Consider the following 25,630-nt stretch of genomic DNA (forward strand, 5'->3'; position numbering starts at 1 on the left):
GGTGGGACGGTGGGAAGGGGCGGGGGGGGGAGAAGGGGCTGGCTGCATCCTCTTCCATCCTCTCTTTCCATGAGCTGCCTGGAATCGAAGGAGCCGTGGCCCGCTCAGAACCCCGATGTTCTGGGCAGGGAGCATTGGCCACACTCACTTCCTGACTGGGGAAGGACCCAAGCCATGCTGTCCCTCGTGCCCCCACCCCAGACAAACGGATTCCCTGCTCCCGAATGTGAAGGAGACTCTGGGAGAATTTATTAGAAGCCCCAGGTGGGGGAGGAGGAAGGAAAACAGATCTCCCAACGTTCCAGGCTGGGGGTGGGGGATCCCAACACCGAGAACATCTGAATAATGAAACAGCCATCAGACGGGGACCCACTCCCTCGGGTGGGTGCAGCTGCTCTGGGGGTGGGAGGGGAGTGTGTGCCCCTCACCTGCCGCCAACCCCCCACCCCCTCGGTTTGGGCCCTGTCAGCACAGGGGGTGCAGGAGGCCGGGGGAGCCCGAGCGGTAGCCGTGGGAGCCCTCCAGCGCGGCTGGGAGGAGCAGCAGGCCGCTGAGGGGGTCTTTCTGGCAGCGCCCCATGGCCTCCTTGTAGCTCAGCCGCTCTTTGGAGATGGGGTCGGTCAGATCCTTCTCGTAGCTGGACTCGTCTTGCAGGAGCTGGGCCAGCTCGTCGCTGAGCATTCCGGAGAGCACGGCCTGCGGCACGGGGATGCGGCCTGTCCTCCTGGGGTCAATGAGCCCTCCGGTCAGGAACTGCACCTGCAGGTGAGGGAGCGCGCTCTCCCGGGGCACCCAGCCCTTCTGGATGGCCTCGCCCACTGACAGCCTCTTCTTGGTGACGGGGTCCTCGATGCCAGTGAAGGCCTTCTGGGCGTTGAGCAGCCTCTGGGTGGAGGTGTTCTCGATCAGGCCCCGCTCCAGCGCCTTGTGCACCGAGTAGCGCTCCCTGCTGAGGAGGTCCACGATCCCCCCGGTGGCCGCCTGGGCCTCCAGCAGCTTCTGCCCGGTGATGGGGTCCAGCATGTTCTTGGCCACGGCCGTCTTGATGCTGCACTTGTTGCTCGTGGTCGTGTCGTAGACGCCGGCGATGGGGAAGCTGTCATCCCCGAGCCCAAGAGAGCAGCCGGGGGAGAAGGAGCTGGTGGTCTGGGGGGCCGGGGAGGCGAGTGGGGACTTGGAGATGATGGAGCCGAGGGAGAGCACGGAGCAGGGCTTGGTCTCCCCGGCCACCAGCAGGGCGAACTCGGAGATGGGGAGGCGGCCATCCCTGTACAGGTGCAGCTCCTCCTTGGAGATGCGCCGGCCGCGCAGAGCGGCCTCAATGGAGTACTGCTTCCCACTCTTGCGGTCCCGGAGCACAGACTCCTCCCCGCAGGGCCCTGAGGTGGTCACCTCCTCCCAGTCGCACTCGAGCTCCTGCAGCTGGAGGTACTGGTCCCGGTCGATGACGCCCCCCTTGTAGGCCTCGTACGGGGACATGTCCTTCCCTGTCTCCGGCTCCAAGATGGAGATCTTAGTGGAGAGGTTGGTCTCTCGTGTCTGGGTCTCCTGGCTGAGTTCCTCCCGGCTCACCTGGGTGTGGAGGTCCCGGAGGGTCCTCTCCTTCTCGTAGATCTGGTCCTTCTCTTGGAGGATGGCCGTCTCGAGCTGCGACAGCTCCTGGCCCCGCTGGGCCGCCTTCTGCCGCTCGCTCTCCGTCTTCTGGTTGAGCAGCTGTGACTCCTCCCACAGGTGCAGCGCCTTCTGCTGCCTCTGCATCTCCAGCGCCCTCAGCTCCTGCTGCAGCTGCCTGCACTCCCGGCTCACCTGGTCTCGGGCCTTCTGGAGCTCGGCCTCCTCCTGGGACCAGGTCCTCCCCAGCCCCTCGGCCTGGTCGATGCGCTCCCGGAGCCGCCTCACCTCCTCCTCCCGGGCCTGCCGTGCCACCCGCGCCCGGTTCAGCATCTCCCACACACGCGTGCGCTCGCTCTCCAGTGCCCGGTCCTTCTCCACCCTGATCACCTCCTTGTAGATGGTTTTTTCCTGTGGCTTGGTTTTCTGGAGAACGTTGATCTCCACTTGCAGGCCCTTGCACTCCCGATGCAGCTCCAGTGCCCGGGTCTTCTCCTCGTCCAGATCCTGCCGCAAGGCCTCCGTGGACTTCTCCAGGTCCGGATCCTTCTCCAGCTTGACCACTTCCTCCATGATGATCTTCTCCTGCACCGTGGGAGGCCGCTTCTCCAGCTCCTGGATGCTCAGGGTCAGCTGCCGCAGCTCCTTCTCCACAGCCAGCTTCTTGTTGCGGTCCTCCCGGAAGCTGAGGAGACCCTCGCGCTCCTCCACGCCGGCCCGCAGCTGCTGCACCTCGCGCTCCAGCTGCCGCCGCCGGCCCACCTCCTCGTCCAGGCTCTGGCCCAGCCGGCTGTGCTCGTCACGGAGCTGCGGGTCCTTCTGGGTGACCACCACCTCCTGCACCACCACCTTCTCCTCGGGCCGCCGGCGCTCCAGCAGCAGGTACTTGTTCTGCAGCTCGTAGACCTCATCCTCGGCGGCCCGCCTCTTCTGGGCTGCCTCCCGCACCTCCTGGCGGAGCCGCTCAGCCTCCTTCTCCAGGACCGGGTCCTTCTCATGGCGCACCACCTCCTTCGTCACCGTCTTGGTCTCCACCTTGGACCGCTCCCGCTTCCACTCGTCCCGCTCCCCCTGCAGCCGGATGAGCTGCTCCTGGGACCGGCCGTTGGCGATGACCAGCTCGTTGAGCTGAGCCTTCAGCCGGTCGATCTCCCGCAGCACCTCGGGGTTCCTCTCGTGCTTCACCACCTCCTGGGTCACCTCCTTGTACTCCACGGTGGGCTTCTGGGCCCGCAGCGCCGTCAGGTCAGGAAGCAGCCTCTGCACCTCCTCCTCAAGGCTGCGCCTCCTGCCAGCCGTCTCCTGCAGCTGGGCCCTGAGCCGCGTGATCTCCTGCGCCGTCTCCGGGTCCACCTGGAAGACTTCGTGAACCCTCTCCTGGAGCTCCACTTTGGGCTTCTGCTTCTCCACCACGTTCAACTTGCCATGCAGTTCCTTTAGTTCTCCGGCCAGCAGCGTGTTCCTCTTCCTCTCCTCCTCAAGGAGGCTTCTCAGCTTGGAGGACTCTTGGAGAAGGCCAGGGTCATGCTCCACCTTCTTGACCTCCTTCACGATGACTTTTGGCTCCACGGAGCTGATCAGCCGCTCCAGCTCTTCGATGCGAGCCCGGAGCTTGGCCACAGCCTCCTGGGCCACCTTCCTCCGTGCAGCGTCCTCCTTGAGCTGCAGCCTCAGTGCTTGGGCTGCCTTGACCATTTCCAGGTCCTTCTCCACCTTGACTACTTCTTTCACCACGACCTTCTCCTTCACGGTCGCCTCCTGCTGCTCAAGGGCTAGGAGCTCCTTCTTGAGCTCTTCCAGCCGGGCCGAGATGGTGGTGTTCTGTCCCCGGAGGTGCTGGATCTCACCACTGAGCTGGGCCGCCTGGCTGTCAAGGCTGGGGTCCCTCTTGATTTGGGTGACCTCCTTGGTCAGCAGATGAGGCTTCATTGCCTTCTTCTTGCTCTCCAGCTGAACGACCTGCTGGGCCGCCATCTCTAGGTCCGCCTGCAGGCGGGCCCGCTTCCCACACTCGGCCTCCACCTGGGACTTCATCTTGGACAGGCTGCTCTCCAGCTGGGGGTCCCGGTAGAGCTCCACCACTTCCTTCTCCTCCAGCCTCTCCACAGGCTGCTGCGTCCTCAGCTGCAGCAGCCGGTCCCTCTGCAACTCCAGCTCCTGCTGCACCTGGGCCACCCGCTTCCGCTCCAACTCCAGCTGCGACTTCAGCGTCTCTGACTCCTTCCCTGCTTGCACCAGGCCCTCGGGCCCCTGCTCTGTAGCTCTGTCCTCCCTGAGCTCCTTCTGCAGAGTGAGAGGCAGAAGGGAAAAGTACGGGGCTGAGGGTGAGGAAAGGGATGAGCCCCATTTTCCACCCAGCCCCCCGAGATCAGAAACCCCTCCCTGCTCCCCAAACTGCCTGGTTGGTCCTGGGAGATGGAGCAGGAGACCTGAAATGTTTGGATGCAGAGATTTCTAGAGAACCCGTAAATGCTCATGGCGTCAGGACACAAGGCGGCACTCGGGCTGAGCTTGCACCAGAAAGTGCAGAGATGGGGACAGGGTATCCCTTCCAAAGCCCTCCCTTCTCCCCACCCACTCGGGCTCCCAGAGTTGGACCCCACACCCCTCTGGGGGTTGCTGGAGCCAGGCCAGGGTGGCGGGAAGGCTGGCAGGTCCCCTGGTCAGTCACCAAGACACACGGGGAACTTCTGGCTCCTGGCCTCCCAGAAAGGGGACTTTGGGGGCCTCCTGCCCCTTGCAGGCTGGGTCCAAAGGCTGAAGACTTTGTGGAGACTCTGTCTACTCTCTGTGAGAAGAGGTCCTGTCCCCACTGGAGGACTGCCCAGTGGCCAGGCTGTGACCACACTGGATGGTATCTCCAGGACCTAACTCTGGGATGGACAGCCCCTAAGAGCCGCACCCCCTCTCAACCTGCCGAGCCTGCCGGGGGCTGAGTCCCCGGGGCAAGGAGGAAGGCAGTGACTGGGCCAGTGGGGTGGGCATGGTCCCGTACCTTCTCCAGCATCTTTCTGGCAAACTCCAGCTGGTGCAGCTGCTGCTGGTATGTGGCCGCAACCTCAGTGTAGGCCTTGGTCAGGTTCTTCTCCTGGAGAAGGGCGGGAAGGGGAGGGCAGAGTGAGCGCCCGCTGCGGAGGCTGCGGAGCTGGTACCGAGGGCCCTGGAGCCCCGCCGAGCCCCTCACCTGCGCCTGGATGCTCTCCCGCAGCGGAGCCACGCGGGGCTTCTTGGGGACCGACGCAGCCAGGGCGGGCTCCAGGGAGCAGCGGTAGGTGTCTGCCTGCAGCTCATAGTCCTGAGCAGAAGGGAAGGACAGGCCGGAAGTCAGTGCGGGGAGCGGAGGGAGCGTGCATGGATACCGGAGGCCAAGCTGAATAAAACTGCTTACCTGGAGAGCCGCCTGCAGGTCCCGGGAGAGGCGGGACGCCATAGCCCTGTCCCGCTCTCGGCCCCGGATCTCCTGCGTCAGCCTCTGCCAGGGAAGAAGCAGGAGTGGGGGGCTCAGGAAATGCCACTCACCCCAACCCCCTGTGGGTGCCTCCCGGAGCAGAGGCCGCCGGCACGCCCCGGGCCAGGAGGGGCTGTCCCGAGACCTGGGGGGCGGGGGTCCCTCCTTTCCGTGATGTTCTCTCCGGGGGCTCCCCCTTCCTCTCCTGGCCAGAGTCCCTTTCTTCTGCCTACTGCACCTCAGAATTCTGTGCTAGCAGAGGTTCTCCAGAATCACCGGAGGGTTCGTTAAAAGACAAGTTTTGGGGGTGAGTGTAATTAACATGACTGAGGGGAAATTTTAGGCTGTATATATATATATATATACACACAATGAAATCTAAACACACATACACAGACAGCTTGCCCACCATGTCTCCCAGAATTTCTGATGCAGTAGGCCTGGGTAGGGCCTGAGAATCTGCATCTCTCACTAGTTCCCAGCTGATGCTGATGCTGCCCTGGCTGCCCCTTATATCCCTTAGAGAACTTTAAAAAACGACAACAACAAAAAACGGAGCTCTGACCCCAGCAATTCCGACTTAATTGATCTGGCCCGGAGTCGGCAGGGGATGTTTCCAAAGCTCCCTGGCGATTCTCTGTCCCGGCCTCTTCCTGAGGTTCACCCCCTTCCCCAGGTGCTCTCATCCTCCCTCAGCCCCAGGGTGCATCTCCCCACTCTCAGCTTCCCCTTGGGGACCCCCGGCCCGCACCCCCTCCATACACCCAACTCCCCTCTCCCCTTGGCTCCCCACAGACCACGCTCAGCCTGAGCCCCGCTGACTTCCTGTCTCCTCCCCAAATTGAGCATGATGTTGGTGAGGGGCACCCCCATTCTCGGGTATCCCAGACAGAACCTGGGGCCCCTGTGGGACCTCTGTGCTCCCCAGGCCTGGCCACTGCCGCCCTCTGTCTCCCAAGTCCACCCACCGCTTTCCGGCCCCTGAGATGTCGTTCCCGGCTCACCATTGGTGTCCCTGTCTTTGGTAGGGAGCCCCCCTCGGCAGCGACAGCGAGCTTTTTAAACACAATCTGAAGGTGCCCCCTCCCCGGCAGCCCCCGGTGCCCCTGGGGCACAGCCTGCCAGGGCCTGTGCCGTCACCTCCTCACTGCTCACCCTGGCCCAGGCACCCCCATCCCGCGGCACCGTCCTCTCCTGGGGCCACTGTGCCGTCCGCTCGGGACGTCCCCTCTCCAAGGGGCTGCCCTGTTCGCCCACAGCTCTCGGCTGAGGTGTGGCTCCCCTAGACCACTTTCCCTGACCCCAGGCCACACCCAGCAGGGGCTCCCGCTGCCCTCTGGGCTCCTCCGTCCACGTGCGTGTCCACGTCAGGGCCTGTGACACAGCGGCCCCCCCACCAGCCTGAGTCGCCCAAGGTCTGGGGCCCTGCCTCCACCCCCCGTTTGAGCCCAGGAGCCCCACAGCCTGAGACAAAGCCCAGGCCCACCCCAGACCAGACGCAGATGGGTTGGGTGCCAAGCGGAGCATTTCATGGGGTTGGGGGGATGGCCTCATGGTCTGAGCGTCCAGGTCCCTTCTGCACCCCTGAGCCTGGGCCACTGGGGAGGGTCACCCGCACACACGCACGCAGGCCCCTGCCCCGTGCCAGAGGTGGCCGGGAAACTGTATGGGGGCGTGAACCCCCAGCTCCAGACAGGGGCCTGTGCTGGCCCCAGGCAGCTGGCAGCCCCCAGCCCCTCACCTTCTGCACCTGCAGCTTGTAGGCCATCTGGCTGGGCCCGTCGCTGGGCTGCACCTGGTTGCGGGGCAGGTGCTCCAGCCAGGAGCTCAGGTTGTCCCTGCAGTTTTTGAACTGCTGGTAGGTGAGGCCGGCATCCTGCACAATCTTCTCCCTGCAGGAGGGTGACGCCAGGGGCAGGGGTGAGCGCTGCCCTCTGGGGACAGGTGGGCAGCACAGGGAGGAGGCTGGTGGGAGGCTCCCGTTCTGGGACAGGTGCAGAGGCCTAAGTGGCCGGCCCTGCTGCTCCCCACCTGCACCTGGGCTCAGATGTGGACCTGACAGCCTCTGCCAGGCCCACCCCGGGAGGAAGGCACTGTTGACATCCCACCTTAGAGGTGAGTTAGCTGAGCCTTAGAGAGGGTGAGTCGCCAGCTCCAGGTCCCACAGCAGTGGCACCGTGGGGGCAGGTCCCAGGCCCCATGGCCTGGCCACTCACCGCAGGTCCAGTTGGTCACCCACGGCGTGGTAGCGGTCGGTGAGCGCCCGCACCCGGTGCTGCTGCCACGGCAGGTCCTGGCAGAACTCGTGGCAGTTGTTGTGCAGTGCCCTGCACGCGTGCTCGGCAGCCTTCAGCTCGCGGTGCAGCCGCAGCACACAGGCCTGCTGCTCCAGCAGCTCCCTCCGCTGGCGCTGGGTGGGGGACACAGCTGCAATGCACCTCGGGGCTTGGGGACACACCATGTCCACCCTCGCCCACCCCCCGGATGCTCAGTCAGGCCAGCCTGCCCCTCACCTGCAGCTCGCCGACCCGCTCCTGCAGCGTCCCTGGGCCCGCGGGGAGGGGAGCCTCCTGGGCCAGGTGGGACTCAAAGCCTTGGAGGACCCTGTCCGCGTCCTGGATCTGCCTCTCCAGGCCCAGGGCAGCCTTGGCTCTGCCACGGAGGAGGCCGACGGTCAGACACCCCCGGGCCACACCCCCGCTGCCCTGCCTGGTGGGGTCCCCTGCAGGACACTCACTTCTCAGCGTAGAGGTTGCACAGCAGCTGCACTTCGCTGTACTTGTTCTTGACGTTGTTGAGGGTCACAGGCAGCTGCAGGGCGGCAGCACCCGTGGGCTGCACTGACAGAAACGCCTCACACTCCCGCTGGGCCGCCTCCTTCTCAGCTCCCAGGCTCTGCAGGCGCTGGGCTGTGCCCTGAGGAGGGGCGGCCGGGGTCAGGCATCTCCACCCTGGGCAGGTGAGTGGCCCCTGGTCCAGCCTTCCTGCCTGGACAAACTTCCTCGGTGCCCGCAAGGCAGAAAAGGATACTCAGGGCCCAGATCCCACTAGTTACCCTGTGGATGACCTTGGGCAGGTCAACCTCTCTGACCCTCAGTCTCTTCATCTACGGAATGGGTTGATGGGAGGGTGAAATGAACTCCTGCATGTCTGGAGCTTAGCACTGCCAGGCAAACAGTTGCGTCCTGCGTCACAGTGCCACAGTCCTGTTCACAAAACACCAGGGCCCCGCCTCTCCCTCCAGGACCAGGCGGCCACAGCCCTGGCCCCTCCTACTTGGGGTTGTTACATTCATTCCTTTATCGTTCATCCTTCCACTCCATCCATCCACCTCTCTATCCATTGGCATTCAGTACCGATTCTCTGCCAGGCACTGCCTACTTTTCAGACAAACTGGGCTTCTCGTGGCCGCTCAACACCCCTGATGTGGCTTCAGGACCCAAAGAGCTATTTCCCCAGCTGCTGGAGACAGCCCTTGGCTGCCAGCCCTCTTTGGGGGTCGCCTGGGCTGAAGAGAGCCACCATGCCCTAGGGGCAACTTGCACAGCCCCTTTGCCCTGCTCAGAACTTCCCATCAGTGGGCAGAGGGCTGCATCTCAGCACAGCACACACGCACACACGTGTGCACACACACACACACACGCACACCCTGCCACTGGCTCTGCCTCCCCCTGCCCTCCACAGCGGTCTCTCCAGAGCACACCCTCGGAGCCGCGCTGCCTGCTGGTCTCCATCTCAGGGCACCTCCTGGAACCTTCCAGACCTTCTGTTCATCCCTTTCCACCTGGGGCAACCAGGCCCACCCTGGCCCAGTGCTCTCCCTGAGCTGGGCTGCCATCTCCTGACCACTCCTCATATCTACAGCCCTCGTGGAGTGGAAACGACAAATTGCACAATAATGTGAACAACACGATTCAAATGTTTTAAAAACCAAATGTAAACAGTGTATTTGAATAGAAACCTGTTTGGAAGGATTTAACCCAAACTGCTACCCCCGAGTGTGGGGAAGGGGTGGCTTTCCCCTTCAGCCGCCAGGAGCGCTGGGTCCACTTTGCAGAAAACTTGCTCTCTTGCAATGATGTTTGCGCAAGGCTACAGCTTCTTCAGGGAGGCTTTCCTCCCCGGAGCCAGGAGAAACCCCCCCGAGATGCTCGGGGCTTCCCCGCTGCTCTCAGAACCCCCAGCAGAACGAGTCCCCGGTGGGGCCTTTTCTCCGGGCCCCAGCTCTAGAGAGACCTCCCTGAAAGGTAGTTCAATTTCATCCTCGGTACAAGTGAGCTGAGAATTAGCACATCTGTTCAGACATGAGAAGATGGAGGCCCAGAGAGGTTAAGTGACTTGCCCAAGGTCACACAGCTGCTCAGTGGGGGAGCCAGCACGGGACCCCAGCTTGTCTGAACCCTGGACTCCCAAACCTCCTCCTCCACCTCAGGCCCCAGCGGCTGCTGCCCTTGCCTTTTCTCCCCCTGGAGTGTGTGCACCTTGCAGACAGGGTCGTTTATCCCAGCAGGGCTGGCCGGGCTGCCCACCCACCTCGTGGCTATGGATGCGGCCCTCCAGGTCCTCCAGGGGCGCGGTGCGACTCAGTGGGGCCCGGGCCCACGCCAGCACCTGCCTCTCCACCTGCACCAGGTCACTGCCCAGCCGGGTCATCTGTGTCAGGAGCTTCTGGGCCTGGGGGTCGGCTGGGGCTGAGCTGGCTGGAGCTGGGGGCACAGGGTAGGGTGAGGGTCTGGGGCCTGCCTCATGCCTGCTTGACGGGCCCTTCCCTGGATGGCCACAGAAGGTCCTGTGGGGGGCGGGGGCAGGAGGGGGTGGACATGGCCCAACAGGGGAGGGACAGCCCCAGGCCCTTGCTGTCCAGAGGTGGCCTCCCTAGAGCAGACCCCCTAACCCAGGGCCACTCCTTGCCCACTGCAGCCCCCGGCAGTGGCCAGATACCCCCTTCATCTCAGTGCCCCCCACTCCCTCTCCCCGGCCAGCCCTTGCTACCCTGCTGGCCGAGCTGGATGGTCTCCACAGAACTGGCCTTCAGGCGGCTCTGGACCGTGGCCAATTTCTGCTTCAGGGCCTGCAACTCCGAGGCCAGCCTGGAAGGAGGAGAGGGTCAAAGAAAGGTGGTTGTCTCTGCTCGCCCTCTCCAGCCCCAGCAGTCACGGCATCTGGACAGGGGTCTGCCAGGGGGTGGCCTCAGACTCCGCAGGGCCTGCTCTGGGCCCTCAGCCTGCCTCCTTCCCTGAGCATCACTTCGGGAACCCTCGGGGGGTGGCCGGGCAGCCCACCTGGAGGCCCTGGCCATGGTGTCAGGGTCTGGGGCTGGGATGCAGAGGCAGGCGGCCGGGGCTCGCTTGGTCTCCCCGCCAGGGCCCTGCACGACCCAGGTGTGTGGGTCACTATTGTCCATGAGCCTGTACCGCTCCCCCTGCAGCAGCTGCACCTGGGGGCGGGACAGAAGGAGAGGTCAAGGGTCAGGCCACAGGGTGCAGGGGCGAGGGTAGGGCAGGCTGGGGAAGGCGCCAAGGCTCAGACGGGGGGTGGGGTCTGGGGGCAGGGACGGGACAGGACAGCACCTGGGGCAGGGGTGGGGAGGGGTCCCAGGATGGGGACAGGTCAGGGGCAGGGCAAGGTGGGCTCCAAGGAAGGGCAGGGTGGGGGCTGCAGCCTGTACATCTCCCGTGTCCCAGTCGCAGAGGCTGTCCACTTGCAGGGGCTGCTGGGGCGGGGTCCTGCGCAGCGGCAGGGGTGCCACCTCCTGTGCCCACCGCTGCAGGTCCCCGACGGTCCTCTCGGCCATGGCCAGCTGCTTCTCCTCCACCTGCTGGGGCCAGGCAGGGGGGCTTCAGCCCAGGTTCCGCTCAAGGCGGCCTCATACCCCCCACTTCATGGAGGCAGGGTCTGTAGGTCAGCAAGATCAAAGGAGCCCCTTCCCGGGGTGAGGTGGGGTAGACCCCCTTTTCTTGCTCCACGGGCTGGGGCTCAGGGCAGGGTGAGGTGAGACCGAGATGATGGGCAGCCGATGCCCAGGAGTGGGATGCAGTGGGGGGGGGTGTGTCACCTCCAGCTGTTGCAGCAGCTCTGTGGAGGTCCCCAGGGGGCCCCCGGGCGCAGGGCTGTACTTGGCGTCTAGGCTGGAGTTGAGCTTCGCCAGGGTCTGGCTGACCGAGTCGGCCTCTTCCTGGAACTGAGGTCACTGGTGGTCAAGGGCAAAGCCCAAGGCAACCTGCCGCCTCCCACCCTGCTAAGCAGTTAAACCCAAACCAGGTGAGCCCAAAGCGGCAAGCCCACACTGGTTAAACCCATACCAGGTAAACTCAAACTAGGTAAACTGAAACCAGGGAATCCCAAACCAGGTAAAACTAAACCAGGTAAACCCAAACTGGCAAAATCCAAGCCAGGTGAGCCCAAACCAGGTGAGCCCAAACTGGCAAGCCCAAGCTGGTTAAACCCAAACCAGGTAAACCAGGTAACCCCAAGCCAGGCCACCTTCCCCTATGTGACCTTTCTACCCAGGCAGTGGGAACTATTTTAACCGGAATGCTCTGGAAACAGGGCATTCTTGGTTCACTGAACTGAGTTTGTTGAAGGTTCCTAAAGCACTTTGGGTTTTCCGTCTGCGGGTGAGGCCCGGCTCCGGTCCCTGGAGTGTCCTTGCTGGGACCGGGCAGGTGACAAAGGGGGGCTGTGTGGGCTGCCCCTGTCCCAGCCTCAGTGTGGAAGCTGGAAATGTGCTTTACAGAAAATCCCACAGTGGGGTGAGATTATGGCATCATGTCCAAGAGTGTGGTCAGGGTATCGTGGGTCTAGGGGAGATGCCCTTAAACAACACCGGGAAAGAAGGAAAACACCTTGGCTTTTGTCTCTCAAAAACTTATGAACCATTTTGGGCAGAAACTTGTAAAAAAGAAAACAGAAAGAAAAATCCTGGTTCTATACCCGTGTTTCTCAACCCTTTCCTCGTGATTTCCCCTAAGCAGTCTCTGTAGACACTTCCTTGCTTACTCCCCTCCTCCCATGAAATTTCACTATCCCAGTTACACTGCACAGCTGTTCAGTCCTGTTTCGTACACCTTTATGCGTGGAGAAGGGAGGATTCTTTTCACTCCAAGAGCCAGTGTCCATCGCCCTGGGGGAGACAGGGCCCCACGCAGGGATTCACCCACAAGGTCCTTTCCCTCGGGCCGGCTCCTTTCGATCTACACGGAGCCCTGCCCCGCTGACACTGTGTCTGGTGCATCCCCCCGGCGCCCCGTTTTTCCGGCCCGGCCCCCCCAGCCCGCTCACCTGCCTGTAGGCCTCCACGTGCTGCAGCTGGCTCTCCTGGCAGATGCACAGGTTCAGAAAGTTCTGCCACTCCATCTTGAGGGCCTCCTGGTGGACCTGGGGACAGTGGCAGGGGATTCGGACCACCCGTCCAGCCATCAGCACTCGTCCCGGGCTATCTTTCTCCTGCCCGCCCCTCTCCCCGCCCCTGAGCCTCGCACCTGGATGGGCCCCAGGGCCGGGTGCCCGAGCTGCACCATGCGCTCCCCGTCGTCCTCCAGCTGGTTCACACACTGCTCCTGGCCCAGCAGCTCGCACTCCTTGAAGTGCTGGGGGCGTGGTGGAGGGGCGGCAGGGTGAGGGGCGCGGGCGAGGCCGGGGGGCCCCTCTCTCCCTGCCCAGCCCAGCCCGCCCTGACCTCGCACTCCCGCCGCACACCCGCGGGGTCCGCCAGGAGGTCGCTCCAGTCCTGCTGCAGGATGCGGCGCTGCTGCTCGGCCAGGAGGCCCAGCTGGCGCGTGCAGCCCTGCAGGTGCGTGTAGAGGCTGCCCAGGCTCTGCCCGCGCCACGATGCCGCCTTCTGTGCCCGCGACCAGCCGCAGGGCCGAGAGAGCAGGAGGCACCGTCAGCCCCGGCCCAGCGACCCTCACCCCCGGGGGGTCCAGGCAGCAGCCAGGAGCAGCCCTCCACTCCCAGGGCAGCCCAGCCACAGCCCCCCACCCTCCTCCTGCTCACCAGCAGGTCTCGGTATTGGCTCCTGATGGTGGCCGTGTCCTGCTCAACCAAGGGGGAGAGAACACGGGCTCGGTGAGAGACAGGGTGCAGGGAACCCCTCCACACACCCCCAGGGTGACAGTGGCCCCCTCCTCACCCCAGTGGGTGGGGAGCTCTAATGGGACTGAGGGGATGTTATAAATGGAATCATGTCCCCTCAAAAGACCAACTCCTATCCTAACCCCCGGGCCTTTGAGCGTGAATCTATTTGTAAACAGGACCTGGAAGATGTGATCAGTGGAGGGGAGGCCACGCTGCAGCAGGGTGGGGCCCTAATCCCATGCAACTGGCGTCCCTATAAGCAGAGGAAATTGGGACACAGAAGGACAGACCGCAAGGGGCGGAGGCAGAGACTGAGCCAGGCCACAGGCCAGGGGAGTGGCTGGGATGGGATAAGGGGGTGGCTCAGCCAACACCCCGATCCTGGACCTCTGGCCTCCAGGACTGTAGCAATACTTTCTATTGTTTAAGCCTCCACCCCCACCCCACCCTGGTCTGTGGTGCTTGGTGACAGCAGTCTTGGGAAACTAAGGCAGGGGCAGCCAGAAGTGGGGCTGGGGTTCCCACCGGCCCGATGAGACCCCACAGCTGCTGCCCGTAGGCCTCGATCTCCTTCTGCAGGATGTTGTGTTCTGCGATCTGCTGCTCCAGCTCCGCCATGCCCGGCCCGTACTGCCCCGCGCAGACCTGCTTCTGCAGAAGAGCCGGCCGTCAGCCCTGCCCATGGCACCCCCCATGCCCCTCCATGTTCCCACTGGGCAGAGGGTGGGCAGAGGGTGGGCGAGGGGCCTGCACCGTCCTGGGGGCTGTGCCGTTCCTCTGTGGGCCAGGCCAGGGCTTTGAGGTCACCCTGACTGCTCCCTGAACCCCACTGGTCCCCAGGACAGGGGGCTCAGCCTCGGAAATGTCCCCCTGCCCCTGCCCTGCCTCCTGCCTGGGCCCCTCCAGCCAGGCTCCAGGACCCTGAGTCTGCCTGCTCCAACCATCCCCAACCCCGTCCCTTCCTTGTCATCACCGCACCCCTTCTGTTGAGGCACTACCCAAAGTTCAGGGTGCCTTGTGACCCGCTCTGTTTACCTGCCCAGAAAAGCCCCAGTGCACCCCAGACGTTCTCCCAGCAGGAAGGAGTCTTTGCACCTCCTTTCATGAGTGTCTTCTCTTCAACACTGCACCCGGAGTCAACCAAAGCCCCTACCAACCTGAGCTGCCTCCACATGCCTCCTCCTACAGGAAGCCCTCCCTGAACACACCATCTCCTCTGCTCTCTCTCTTCCCTGACCCCCCAGACCATCCACAGGCCCAGGTGTGTGGTCAGGCTCCCGATGAGATGCAGGTTGCTGCTGGGGCATGACTTTGAGCTCCTCAAGGGCGTCTCAGGGGGTCGGGGGCCCGGGGCAGCTCTGACCTGCTTCTGCTCCAGCACGCGGGCCCAGTCCACTCTGGGAGCCACGTCGGGCGGCAGCACCATCTTCTCGTACAGGGCGCGGTACTCGGCACACTCCTGGGTCACCCGCTCGTGCAGCTGCTTGATGCTGCCAGGGAGGCGGGCGTCGGCGCTGGGCTGGGGTCTCCCTCGGGTCTCCCCCCGTCCTCCAGCCCCGGTCCCCGGCCCCGCCCCACTCACTCCTTCTCGATCTCCGCGGCCTGCGGGTGCTGGAGCCGCTGGGCCTTGTCCACGTCCAGGAAGAGGTCCTTGAGCAGCGTCTCGGCCTCCTTCAGGCTGCGGCCCGTCTCGCGCTGGTGCTGCAGCTGCTGGCTGCGCTCGCGGTTCTGCAGGTCCTGTGGGCGTGGCCGGGGCGTGGCCGGGGGCGTGGCCCGTCAGGGCCCAGCGCCCCGCATCCGCGCTGCTGTCCCTGCAGGCCCGAACCCCTTCCTGGTGGACCCCGCAGCAGGCAGGGGGCGAGGGGGAGGCACCGAGGACAGGAGGGAAGCCTGGGCCCCCTCCCCGAGCCCTTTTGAACCCCAAAGTTGGAAGTCCAACAGAGAAGAGAGGTGGAGCCCCCCTCTGCTACTGTGGTGTTTGGGGAGCACTGTGGTGTGGGGGTTGGTGAGGGCGGGGGTCCCACCTATACCATCGGCAATGGGTGTGCAAAAGAGATAAGGTGAAGTGCACCCCCAGGGATCATCTGGCAGGACACTGTCCCCCACCCCCACCTCGTGCCACCCGTGCCCCCATCTGCTCCCCAGGCCTCGCCTGTTGCAGCCTCTTCTGGGTCTCCAGGATGTCTCTCTCCACTTGGTCGGCGTTGGCTTGCATGCGGGAGATGAGCAGGGCCAGCTCCTGGGTGGTGGCCCTGGAGGGAGTTGGACAGACAGCACTGTGGCTAGAAAAGGCCCCCCTGTTTCCTGAGGGCAAAGGTCTACCCTCCCACGTGGAGGCCCATTCCCCCCACCTGCCAACAGCCAGGCTCACTGCCTGGGAGGGGGGGCCCGTGACCTGGGGAGCTCTGTGCTCCCTCTGAGATCCCAGGTCCTGGGATCCCACCCTGTCCACCCTGTTCTCAGCATGAGGGTCCAGCAAAGAGGGTTTCTGCTTTATGGGGTGCCATGAAGCAGGTGGAGCCCAGGGCACCCCAGCCTCAGCCAGCTGTCCTGGAGATGAGCTCAGACCCACCCAGCTCTCTGTCCACTCCCTCAGGTGGGTGGGCCGGCGGCCCAGGAAATGAGGGGACCCCTGGCTCAGCCTCTAACAGGAGTGCAGCTGGGCCTTGGGGGAGGGGCAGTGGGCTCCTGGGGGGTCAGGAGAGCACCCTCCCATACTCGAGTACTCTCCCAGCCCTGCCTGCTCCCCATGGCTTTGCGTGTGCCCAGGCTTTAGGTGCCATCTGGAGAAGCCACATGATGCTGGAGTGGGGTAGGGGGAACCAGGAGATAGCTGGTGCACCCCAACAGTTTCCAGATTCTGGGTCCAAAGCCTAGAGTGGGATGTGACTTGCTCCAGGTCACAGAGCAAACCTGACAGCGTCCTCAGGGAACTTTCCAGGCATTTGTTCTGCAGCCTCTACTGAGCCCCTGCTATGTGCTGCGATGTGGCTCAGGGCAGACTCAACAAGAGGCAGAGTAGCCCGAACCGTCAAGCCCTTCCCTGTGGTCTCCAGACCTCTCCGGGGGTGGGGTGGGGGGCCTCACTGAGCCGGGCCTTGAACCAGGGGCCAAAAGCTGGGCCCCCCAGGCAGAGGAGTAGTCCCTGCAAAGACACAGCCATCTGGAAGACCCATGGCCAGACAAGCTCAGATCGATCCTTCTCCCTCCCCACTGCTGTGTGACCTTGGGCAAGTTACTCAACTTCTCTGTGCCTCAAGTTCCTTGCTTGTAAAGTGGGGCTTTCCTAATCATACCTCCCTCACGGGGCTATTGTGTTAGGACTGAATCCATTGGAAGCGCCCAGCACAGAGCCTGGGCCCAGTAAGCCTTGGCCGTTATCACACGGGGATGTGAGTGCCTGGAAGGTGGGGCTTGTCGGTTCTGCTGACTGTGGCATCCCCAGTGCCTGGAGCAGTCCTGCACCCAGTAGGTGCTCAGTAAATATCTGCTGGATGAATGAACTGTGCAGGAAGGGAATGATGGGTCCTTTTTGGGGAGCCGCAGCTGGGGGTGGGGTGGAGCCTGGCGCCCGTGCTCAGGTCCACCCAGGGCAGGGCTCAGGAGCCCCAGGGGGACAGGTCACTCCAGCGAGAGTGTTAGCCGACGCCTTTCCCGTCTGCCCGAGCCCGCCCCGGCGCCGTCGTCCTGATCCCTATCGGGGTAATGGGTACTCTGGCCCCCACCTCCGCTCCAGCTTTCATCTCTGCTCACATCTTGGCACCCAGGAACCCAGGCAAGCGGCTGCCTCCACCCTGAAGAGGGGACCGACGCCCGCCAAGTCTTCCAGGCCAACTGGGGGGCTCTGACTCGTGGAGCTGCCCAGAGGGGTCCCTCTAAGGATGGGAGGCCACAGGCTCCCCAACCCCCTCTGCCCCACAGTGGCCCCCTCCCCACATCCACACGGTAAAGCGATCACCCCGACTCTTTAACAAAACTCTCCACATCTGAGCTGAGAACTATCTGGGTTCGGAAGCTGCAGCCTGGAGGGGAGGGCAGCAAAGCCCCTGCACTCAGGCACCCCCACCCACCCACTGCTCAGCTTCTCTGGCCTCGGCCCCTCTGCCCACCCTGCACCAACCCCAGGGGTCATCTCCCAGCCCCGGCTGAGCGTAGGGGCGGTGCTGGGGAGGGGGAGCCAGGCCTGTGGTCTCCCAGCCCCTCGGGCAGAGGAGGGTGCCTGCGGGGCCCCGCCCAGCACCTCCTCCTGCACGGCAGCCCCAACCCCGCCGGCCCAGGCGCCCCCGAGAAAGCGGGGCGGCCCTGGTCCTCCCTGCCTCCTGCCCAGCCCGGGCAGCTCCGGGACCGAGGACAGAGCCCGCCCCGGGGCCCTTTGGCCTCAGGGTGCAAATGCCAGCTCTGGGCTGGTCCTGGGCGCCAGCTGCCACCTCCAGGGGCTGCAGCACGGGGCCAGGCACCAACCCCCCACCCCAGCTGCACCCCCCGCCCCTTCTTGGTCCCACTCACCGGCTGTGCTTGCTGGGGGAGCCTTTGGGGGACCCCTTCCCCTGCGAGCCTTTGCTCAGCCCCTTGAACATGGTCGTGGACTCAGGCGCCGAGCTGGGCTGGGCTGGGCTGGCCGGTCGGTGGGCTCTGGTGAGGTGGGGCGGCCGGGCACCCGGGAAAGGCAGTTTCTGGGAGGCACCTCCCTGCAGGTGAGGGGAGCGGGCAGCTGAGCCAGAGGCTGCCGTGTCTGCACCCACACCCTGCGCTCCGCCCGCTCCAGCACAACCAGTTTGGGAGGAAAGGGCCCAGCCCAGAGGGCGGGGCGGCCGAGCCCGCCTGGCTCCCAGAGGAGGTTCAGACTTGTTACACCCCACACCCAGAGAGCTCCGCAGAGATCACACCCAGATAGGAAAATAGCCAGCCCAGGAGGGACGGACAGACCGACAGACAGTTGCACGCATGCACAGTGCATGCAGACCAGCGAGGCCCAGTGAGGCCCGAGCTGCAGAGCCGGGACGCAGGGTTACCACCTGCAGCCAACACAGGGAGGCCCCGCTATCAGGCCTCCCCACACCCCAGACGGAGGTGGGGCTGCTCTTTGCCAGCCCTGGGTGGGAGGCCCTGCTCATTGCTCGCTGCCAGGGCCCCCAGGTGTCTGCTCCGTGCTCCCTGCCAACACGCCAGGGCAGCCACGGACATTCACTCCACAACACCCAGCTCAGGGGTGTTTTAGAGGATGAGCCCATCGCCACCCCTAGCCAGGCTCCCCAGAGTGTGCCCCAGCAGTCTTGCCCCCCAATGCCTTCCTCCAGGCTTGGTGTCATCTCCGTAGTGTGTGGCCCTGGAGCCAGGGGCAGGAGGACACACACTGCTGGGACACTCAGACCAGCTCTGAGGGGGACCCCTCAGCTCCCACCCCCGGGCACCACCAGTGTCTGCCTCCAGTAGCTGCTGAGCCCAGGGTCCAACTGGCCCCCTCAGAACCCCCGTCCTACCTCCTCCCCTCAACCCCCACCCCCAGAAATGGCCCCTGCAGGGCTAGTAGGAGCCAGATCGCCAGGCGTGTCTTCACGCTGAGCACCAAGGGGGTCAGCTCCGCAGCTGCCTCCTTCTGTGATGACCCCCAGGGACTGCCAGAGCCGGGTACGTGGGCCCCACCTCCCTTTTCAGGCCCTTGTTCCATGTCTCAGCTCAAGAAGCTCCATCCACAGCTCCGTGTCCACCCCCACACATCATTTCTGAAAACCAAGCAGTTTGGGTGGAAGAAGTGTTTTAGGGGGAGCCGGGGAAGGGATCGGGACCTGTGGGGTTCGGGGCACTGGGACAGTCCTGGCAGGCTGGGGAGATCAGGACCGAGGCCTGAGATGGCCACTCACCCCCAGTGGGACAGAAAGGCCCGAGCCACCAGGCTGCATCTCCTGGACAAGGGGACCCAGGGGTACCCCTTCCCAGAGGAAGGGGGTCTGGCAGTGGCAGAGGGGACGGGGAGGGCAGCAGGAAGCCTTGACTGAAAAGCAGAAACGGGGAAATCAAGTGGCCGGCTGGTGTTCCTCGTGTCCTCTGCTCCCGGGTGGTGATTAGTGAGATGGAGCCGAGACGGAAGGCCAGCGCGAGGAGGCCACTCAGCCTCTGTCCCCAGCCCCTCTCCACTTTATTTCTGGGTGACAATTTTCTTCTGGCCACCAGCAGCACGCCTGCCATCGACTGTTCTCAGAAAGGGGCTCTCTGTTTAAATGACACGAGGCAGAGCCAGCCCTCCCCATGGCCTGTCACCTCGCACAGCACAGCTTTCTTCACCTCCCAGGTCGGGCAGGTGCTGGGGGCGCCCCAGGAGCAGCGAGATGGGCACCGGTAGCCCTCAGCCCACTGCCCCCCACCTCCCCAGGAGCCACAGGCCCCCCCGGAAGGTGACGACACTGAGGCAGGGGCTCAGGGAGGGGGCTGCGGCTGCCAGGCAGGGGGGAGGTGGCAAAAGGCAGAGGCCCTCCTGGAATAAATGAGCACCACAGGGGGCCCTCACACGCCCCAGCGATTAAGGGCTAATTGATCTGCTGGAAGAAATACAAGAGCTGAACTCCTGGCATGACTGTCTAAGGCTGAATCAAATCAGACCCCAGCTCCCCAGATAAGGGCGGCGGGCGGCAGGCGGGAGCCCCCAGGCTCCGAGCAGCTTGCCACCGCGGGAGACTCTCGCTCAGATGACAGAAACCAGACACAGAAGGGCAGGGACAAAGGAAGAGGCTCAGCTATCTTTGCATTCATCTCTGGACTCTCACCCTCTGGAGAAACATCTAGAAAGATGTCAGGTTTTAAATATGTGAGGAGGAAAAGAGTGGCTCGTTTGGGCCGGGAGGGACTAACGGCCTCAATCGAGATTGGCGCTGTCCCACACGTGGCTCCCGAGCACCTGAAATGCGGGGGTCTGAACTGAGGTGGGCTGGATGTGTAAATTCACACCTCACCTCAAAGATGTCGAAGGAAAAAGAATGTGAATCTTAAGCATTTTTTATATTGATTACACATTGAAATGACAGCTTGGACATGTTGAGTTAAAATATATTCTAAAAATTAATTTCACCTGCTTCCTTGGACTTTCTGAATGTGGCTCCTAGAAAATCTGAAATTGCAGCTGTGGCTCGCATTTGGGGTTCACATCATATTACCATGCGACAGCTCCGACCTGGACGCTGGACAGGGTGCCCCAACTCTCACATCTCCCAGGCCTTGGCCCTGTCTCCTCTTGAACGAGGCAGGAGGCCCAGGACCTGGCTGCTTGTTCCGCCCCGAGAAAGGTGTGTCCTTTCCCTCCACCTGGCCCTGGCTACCTGGTCTGTGGAATGAAGGTCTGAGATGAAATGATCTCCAAGGCCCCTTCCGGCCCTGTGCCATCTGGGACTTAAGCAGCAGTTTACTCAGACCCCCTCACCTGGAGTTCCCAGGGGCTGATGTGGGCAGCTCACAGCTCGTGGGGCCTGAGGGCTGGGCAGGGGCTGCTGAGAGCTGAGAGCATTCCCACCTCCCAAGGCTGCCATGCACAGTGAGGCACACGTGCGGCCAGGTGATAGGATGGTACCTTAGCAAGGGTGCCAGGGGGCTCAGCCCCTTCAGAGCCCACTCTCTTCTCCAGCTCAAGGGGCCCTGCAAGGAAGGAGTGTTCTTTTCCCTCCTGGAACAGATGGGGCCAGGTGCTTACTCTGCCCTGGGAACCATAACCTGCCAGGCTCCCACATGCTTCCTGCTCAGGACAGGCTTTGCCATCTCAGGAAATTGTCCTGTTTGCACAAAACCTCCACCACCAGCCACTTGGGGCCAAGCTGTAATATGCGGCCTCCATGGTGGGGTCTAAAGAGGACATGGCTTATGGTGGGCGCTGGGGGTGGGGTGTTGGAGGGATGAGCCTCCTTCTATCCTCAGGTGCCCGGGGAAGGTAGAGGCTGCGGCCTCAGGAATCCACAGGGCAGGGTGGAGGAGGCTCTTTTGGCTGCAAGTCTGCCCAGCAAGCCTGATAAAAAGAAATGCCAAGGCCTGCCTGGAGAGCCAAAAGGTGACGGTGCCTGTCCAGCCAGAGCAGAGCAAGCTGGTAAAAGGTGCAGGCTTACTCCTTTTGGGCCTTCCACAAGGAGGGTCTGGAGGACACAACCTACGAAACAAAAATGTAAACAAATAAGAAAAAACTACCTATGTTGAGAAAGGATTCCCCACACTAGGTGGTGAGAGAGTGCACAGAGGCAGGGACTCTTGGAGTCTGCGCCAGGCTGCCTGTGGGTGTCTGCTTCTCTCTGTGAAAGGCCCCCTCTCCCTAGCTCGGGGCAAGGGCCGGCCAGCCCCAGGTCCTCTGCAGGCCGGGCGCTGGACAGGCCACACCTCAGGCCCTAGCAACAGCCTGTTGCACCAGCCATGTCTACATTCCAGAAGCCTGCAGACACATGCTCTTGCTCGGGAAGAAGCACGGGGCCTCCCTGCCACCTTTAAGACAATGGCGAGCCTCAACAGCCAGGTCTGGGGATCTGAGCCGTTTTGTGGAGAAATTCAGCTCTGACTGCAGTCGAACTAAACTCGTCAGTCACAGGTCAACAGCGCAAGCAGAGCAGTAGGAGTCAGAATTCTAGGCTCTTCGGAAGCAATAGGGGTTCAGTTGCACTTAGCCCCATACACTGGTCTGAGGAAGAAAACAGTGAAGAAAACGGTTTATGAAAAAACAAAAACCAAACCCTAAAGAACAAACTAATAACAGTCTCTGTAGCTGAGAGGTGGGCCTGCCTAATGCGTCGTTTTTGCCAGGAAATTGGAAAGGGACAGGATAGACTTCCACACACACACAATGGCAGTGAATCGTTGTCCTAATGGATGACTTCGGTTACAGAGGACCAAGCCCCAGGGAACAGAGAAGAGAAAGGCAGCGCCATCTGCTAGGAGAAGGAAGTCTAGCAATGGTGGAAGGGTCTCCACACCCCCCAGCTACCCAACTCAGTGTGAAACAGCCCACACTCACTCTGGATCCTGGATCCAGACTGTCCCTGGGGAACTTCCTCTGCCTAAGGCTGCAGTGAGGCCAACAACCTTCCACGGGTTCAGTCCTCACAACTCTGGAATCCTCCCACGAGGTCCCCAGTCAGAGCTGACGTGCAGAAGGGTGTCCACGGGCGAGAGTGGAGGGGGTAGCGGGTTATTCTAACCCGCAAAGGGAAGGAAATTCCTACTTGTCAAGACTTTAACCTACTGGCTGCAAAGCCCACTGTCCATTTTCTTCTTCGTAGTCGGGAGAAACCGATGCTGCTATTTTGTAGGTGGGGAGGCCAACTGAGGTTAGCAGAGACCCAAACGCCCACTTGACCCTGGGCTCCTGCTCTCCCTGCCACCCTGCTTTCTTGGGCAGCAAGGGCAGTTGAGGATAGTCAGGCCTTGCCCACCCACATTTTTCCCTCCATCCCATAGTTAAGCCAGAGCCAATGCTACTCAGCGCTCACGGACCACTTACTTGCCTGGATCTTAACTGTGTTTCCTCTTGACAGAAGATCCCTGGGAAAACTTGAGCCTAAAAGAGAGGATGTGGCTGTTTTCCAAGTGGTGAGGATTCATTTGACCACAGACTGCTCAGGAGAGCACATACCTGAAGGTAATAATGGTGAACAAAACCATCTGCTCAAAACAGGGACCACGGAGAAAGCAGGTCCTGTTTCCAACACAATTATCATCACCAGGGCAAAGCCACGGCTGAGGGCGGCCGCCTGCCCTGAGAGTCTCCAAGGTCTTAGCACCAGCACTGAGCAGGATATCAGGCGGATGGTCTCCGACAGAACTGTAGGGCCAACAGGAAAGTCCTGCCCATGGAGCAAAAGCAGAGCCAGAACAAACTTCGATCACAGCCCCGTGACTGCTCTGAGAGATCCGACAAAAGGTCCCCACAAGTATTCCATCAGTACTGGTCACTTGCAATATTTTAACTTGTACCCAATAGTCACACCCATAGCAAACACTGCAGAACCCTAAATCTGTCTCAGTGGTGCTTACAGCAGAGCAGACCTGCGGAGGCAGGACTGGGCTTCAGTCCTGGGTGCAGCTGACAGCCAGTGTGCCCGCTCCCACCCACCAGGCTCTGCCTTCTCTGCAGTGCCCCAGACCACGGCCCCCCCCCAGGCCTGCCTCCTGGACCCACCAGCCCAAGTGGCTCCAACAGGCCACTTCTTCCCGTTGGTGCTGTCAGAAGGCAGGCAGTTTTCAATTTATTCTCTTTGCTTTGTAACATCGATAAATTTTACAGCTAAATCTAGCTTCCATCTCCTCTGTAGCAACAAGTTGTCTTAAAAAAAAAGAAAAAAAAAGAACTGACATATTTTTGCTATCTTTGGATATTTTCCTAGACTGCTGAACGTTCCAAGCTTTTCAGGGCTGCAGACAGCGATGTGCTGTTTAGATTTCTGTGATCAGTTAGCTTTTTGTGTGTAATTGATGTGTAATATGTAAAATCAGCATGGCTGCAGCGATGACAGTAAACAGACAGAGCTCAGACCCACTCTCAAAGCCCCCCCCGAGTCAAGCTGCCTCTCCTAGAGGAGTTCATGAAGCCAGTGCCCCCGCTTTTGGGAGGAAAGATCCAGCTGGGGTCCAGGGCCCATGTGAGTTGAGGAGCAAGGCCATCATCGGCTATCACTTCACAGCCACGGTGCGATGCTCAGACTGTCCAGCAGGGGAAGGCAGGGGACGAAGCCAGGCAGCGTTTTACTTCAAAAAAGGGAAACCAAGAATTTTTCCTTGATTTAATGTAAAACTGGGAAGGAGACAGTGCATCAAAACAACATATTGAAAAGAGGGAAAACCAGGAAACAGAGCAGCCAAAGGGCCTGTTCAGCCCTCAGCTACCTTATGCTCCTTTTGACATTTTCCTAAACAGAATCAACAGGGTTGAAGCTGGACAAACTGGGCCAAACTCTGTGTTTGTTTGTTCCTTTTCCATCCGATTGTCAGCATTATCACTTGATACCTAACAGCAAGCTTTTTGCCTCTAATATTTCTGTAGATCGAGACCATCACCCAACCAATAAGAAAACTAAAAAAAATCAACACAGCAGGTTTTGGGCATGAAAAAGAGACTGAATTACACTTCTCCTGCCCTTGAAACTGGGAGACAGAACTCTTCCAGAGTCAAGATCCGCTGACAGTGCCAGAGTCCACCCAGGAAGAGGGACACAAGCCAACACAACTGGAAAAGACCCACTTAACACAAAGTGCACATCCAGTCACTAACCAAGGGGGCCTCGTTTCCATCTCTTACTCAGTGGGAAGGACCGTGTGGCTTCTCAAGCTTCATTCTAACAACTACCCAGCAAGCAGCGTGCCCGGCCCAAGAGCCCAGGACCTGCCTCTGCCCTCGCCCCTGTGGGAGGCGAGGCCTGCATCACTGAGCGTAGGGCAGGGTCCTGCCTTGGTGCTGTCTGCTGATGGCCTGCTTAATGTCCACGGGCCCCTGGGAAAGGATGCGCAAGCTCTCTCGAGACCTCGTCCCTGCCAGGTCTGTCTTCTTATGTAAGTATGTGCTTTCAACACTGAACTTGGTGGTGCACATCGCCTCATCACAGCCTCACTGGCTGACAACAGCCAATATTACTCAGTGCACCCGCCCGCGACACCGCAAGATTTCTAGTTGAACATTAAAAAGAAAAAGCATTAAGCAATTTTAAATTAAAAAGGTGCAAGCAGAATATAGATTGTCTTCTATATTTCGACTGCTTAAATTCCAGGTCTCCACTCATGCCGACACTCCAAACAGGGTGGGAGAGGCTGGAGGGCAACGAGCGGAGCCAGTGACAAAGGAACATCTTCCAAGGAGGAGCCAGAATCTGAAGAGCTTAGCCAGCCCTGACCACAGAAACTAGCAGGGGGCAGGCTGGGGACTGCCCCACACAGTGGGGACTTGACCCCAGGATCTTGGAGCTGGAGGACAGTACAGCTGGGCTGCAGCCCAGGGTCAGCATGGAGAATGAAGTGAGGAAGACGCATAACCTTGGACCACAGCTCCTGGTGCCGCCAAATGCACTGGGGAGCTAGAGGAAGGTGAGGCTGAGTGAACCCCCTCAATGTTCCCTCAGCCCTTTCAGGACACTGACCAAATCTTGAGGATCGAAATCCAGGACCTCAACCTAAAATTAGTATCTGCTTCTCAGGAAAAAAAAAGAAAGAATACCCCTAAACAGTCTGGCAGATATGATGAGACTGTCAAAAAAAAAATCGGCTTCCTGAAGCTTTCTGACCCATAACAGATTTTGGACAGAGAAGAGAGACCGATCAATTCCTTAATAATACACAACTCTAATTTTATTTGTATTCCCACTATCCTTTTCTAACTTCTGACAAATCCCTTTCTGCAACCAGTGATAAAGTACGGGGTAGGCCTCACTCACAATGGGATTCCATCTTGAACTGTGTTCTCAAATCCTTGGCCAGTCAACCTTCTCTCCCAAGACACTCTAGCCTGCTCGATGTCTGAACCACACCTAAGCAAACATCTGTAGT

At 61.3% G+C, this 25,630-nt stretch overlaps 1 protein-coding gene across 2 annotated transcripts; it reads right to left on the bottom strand.

Annotated features, from left to right (window-relative positions):
* Nucleotides 1–237: 237 nt before the first annotated feature.
* On the bottom strand, nt 238–17,723 carry EVPL (envoplakin). Of its 2 annotated transcripts, XM_037810416.1 has the most exons (22): nt 17,642–17,723; nt 15,288–15,387; nt 14,718–14,872; nt 14,499–14,625; nt 13,661–13,786; nt 13,055–13,093; nt 12,738–12,899; nt 12,541–12,648; nt 12,341–12,436; nt 11,115–11,240; nt 10,728–10,874; nt 10,342–10,496; nt 10,052–10,149; nt 9,593–9,765; nt 7,797–7,975; nt 7,573–7,711; nt 7,276–7,469; nt 6,801–6,951; nt 5,000–5,083; nt 4,796–4,906; nt 4,607–4,699; nt 238–3,894 (listed from the first exon to the last, which is right to left on the bottom strand). In XM_037810416.1, the coding sequence occupies exons 1-22, from the start codon at nt 17,710–17,712 to the stop codon at nt 466–468; spliced, it is 6,063 nt and encodes a 2,020-aa protein (XP_037666344.1). In that variant the 5' UTR covers nt 17,713–17,723; the 3' UTR covers nt 238–465. The 2 variants fall into 2 exon arrangements, with proteins under 2 accessions (XP_037666344.1, XP_037666342.1); XM_037810414.1 differs by lacking the exons at nt 12,541–12,648; nt 12,738–12,899; nt 13,055–13,093; ... (3 more) ...; nt 15,288–15,387; nt 17,642–17,723 and having other exon boundaries at nt 10,728–10,877; nt 12,341–12,510.
* Between the last annotated feature and the right edge of the window lie 7,907 nt (nt 17,724–25,630).

Source organism: Choloepus didactylus, chromosome 18 (genome assembly GCF_015220235.1).
Source record: "Choloepus didactylus isolate mChoDid1 chromosome 18, mChoDid1.pri, whole genome shotgun sequence".
NCBI classification, from domain to species: Eukaryota; Metazoa; Chordata; class Mammalia; order Pilosa; family Megalonychidae; genus Choloepus; species Choloepus didactylus.

Coding starts and splice junctions, on each gene's coding strand:
- EVPL (XM_037810416.1), bottom strand. CDS start 17,712: ATGTTCAAGGGGCTGAGCAAAGGCTCGCAGGGGAAGGGGTCCCCCAAA. Junction 14,873..15,287: donor CCCAGAAGAGGCTGCAACAG/GCGAGGCCTGGG, acceptor CCACGCCCACAG/GACCTGCAGAACCGCGAGCG. Junction 10,150..10,341: donor ACCATGGCCAGGGCCTCCAG/GTGGGCTGCCCG, acceptor TCCTCCTTCCAG/GCTGGCCTCGGAGTTGCAGG.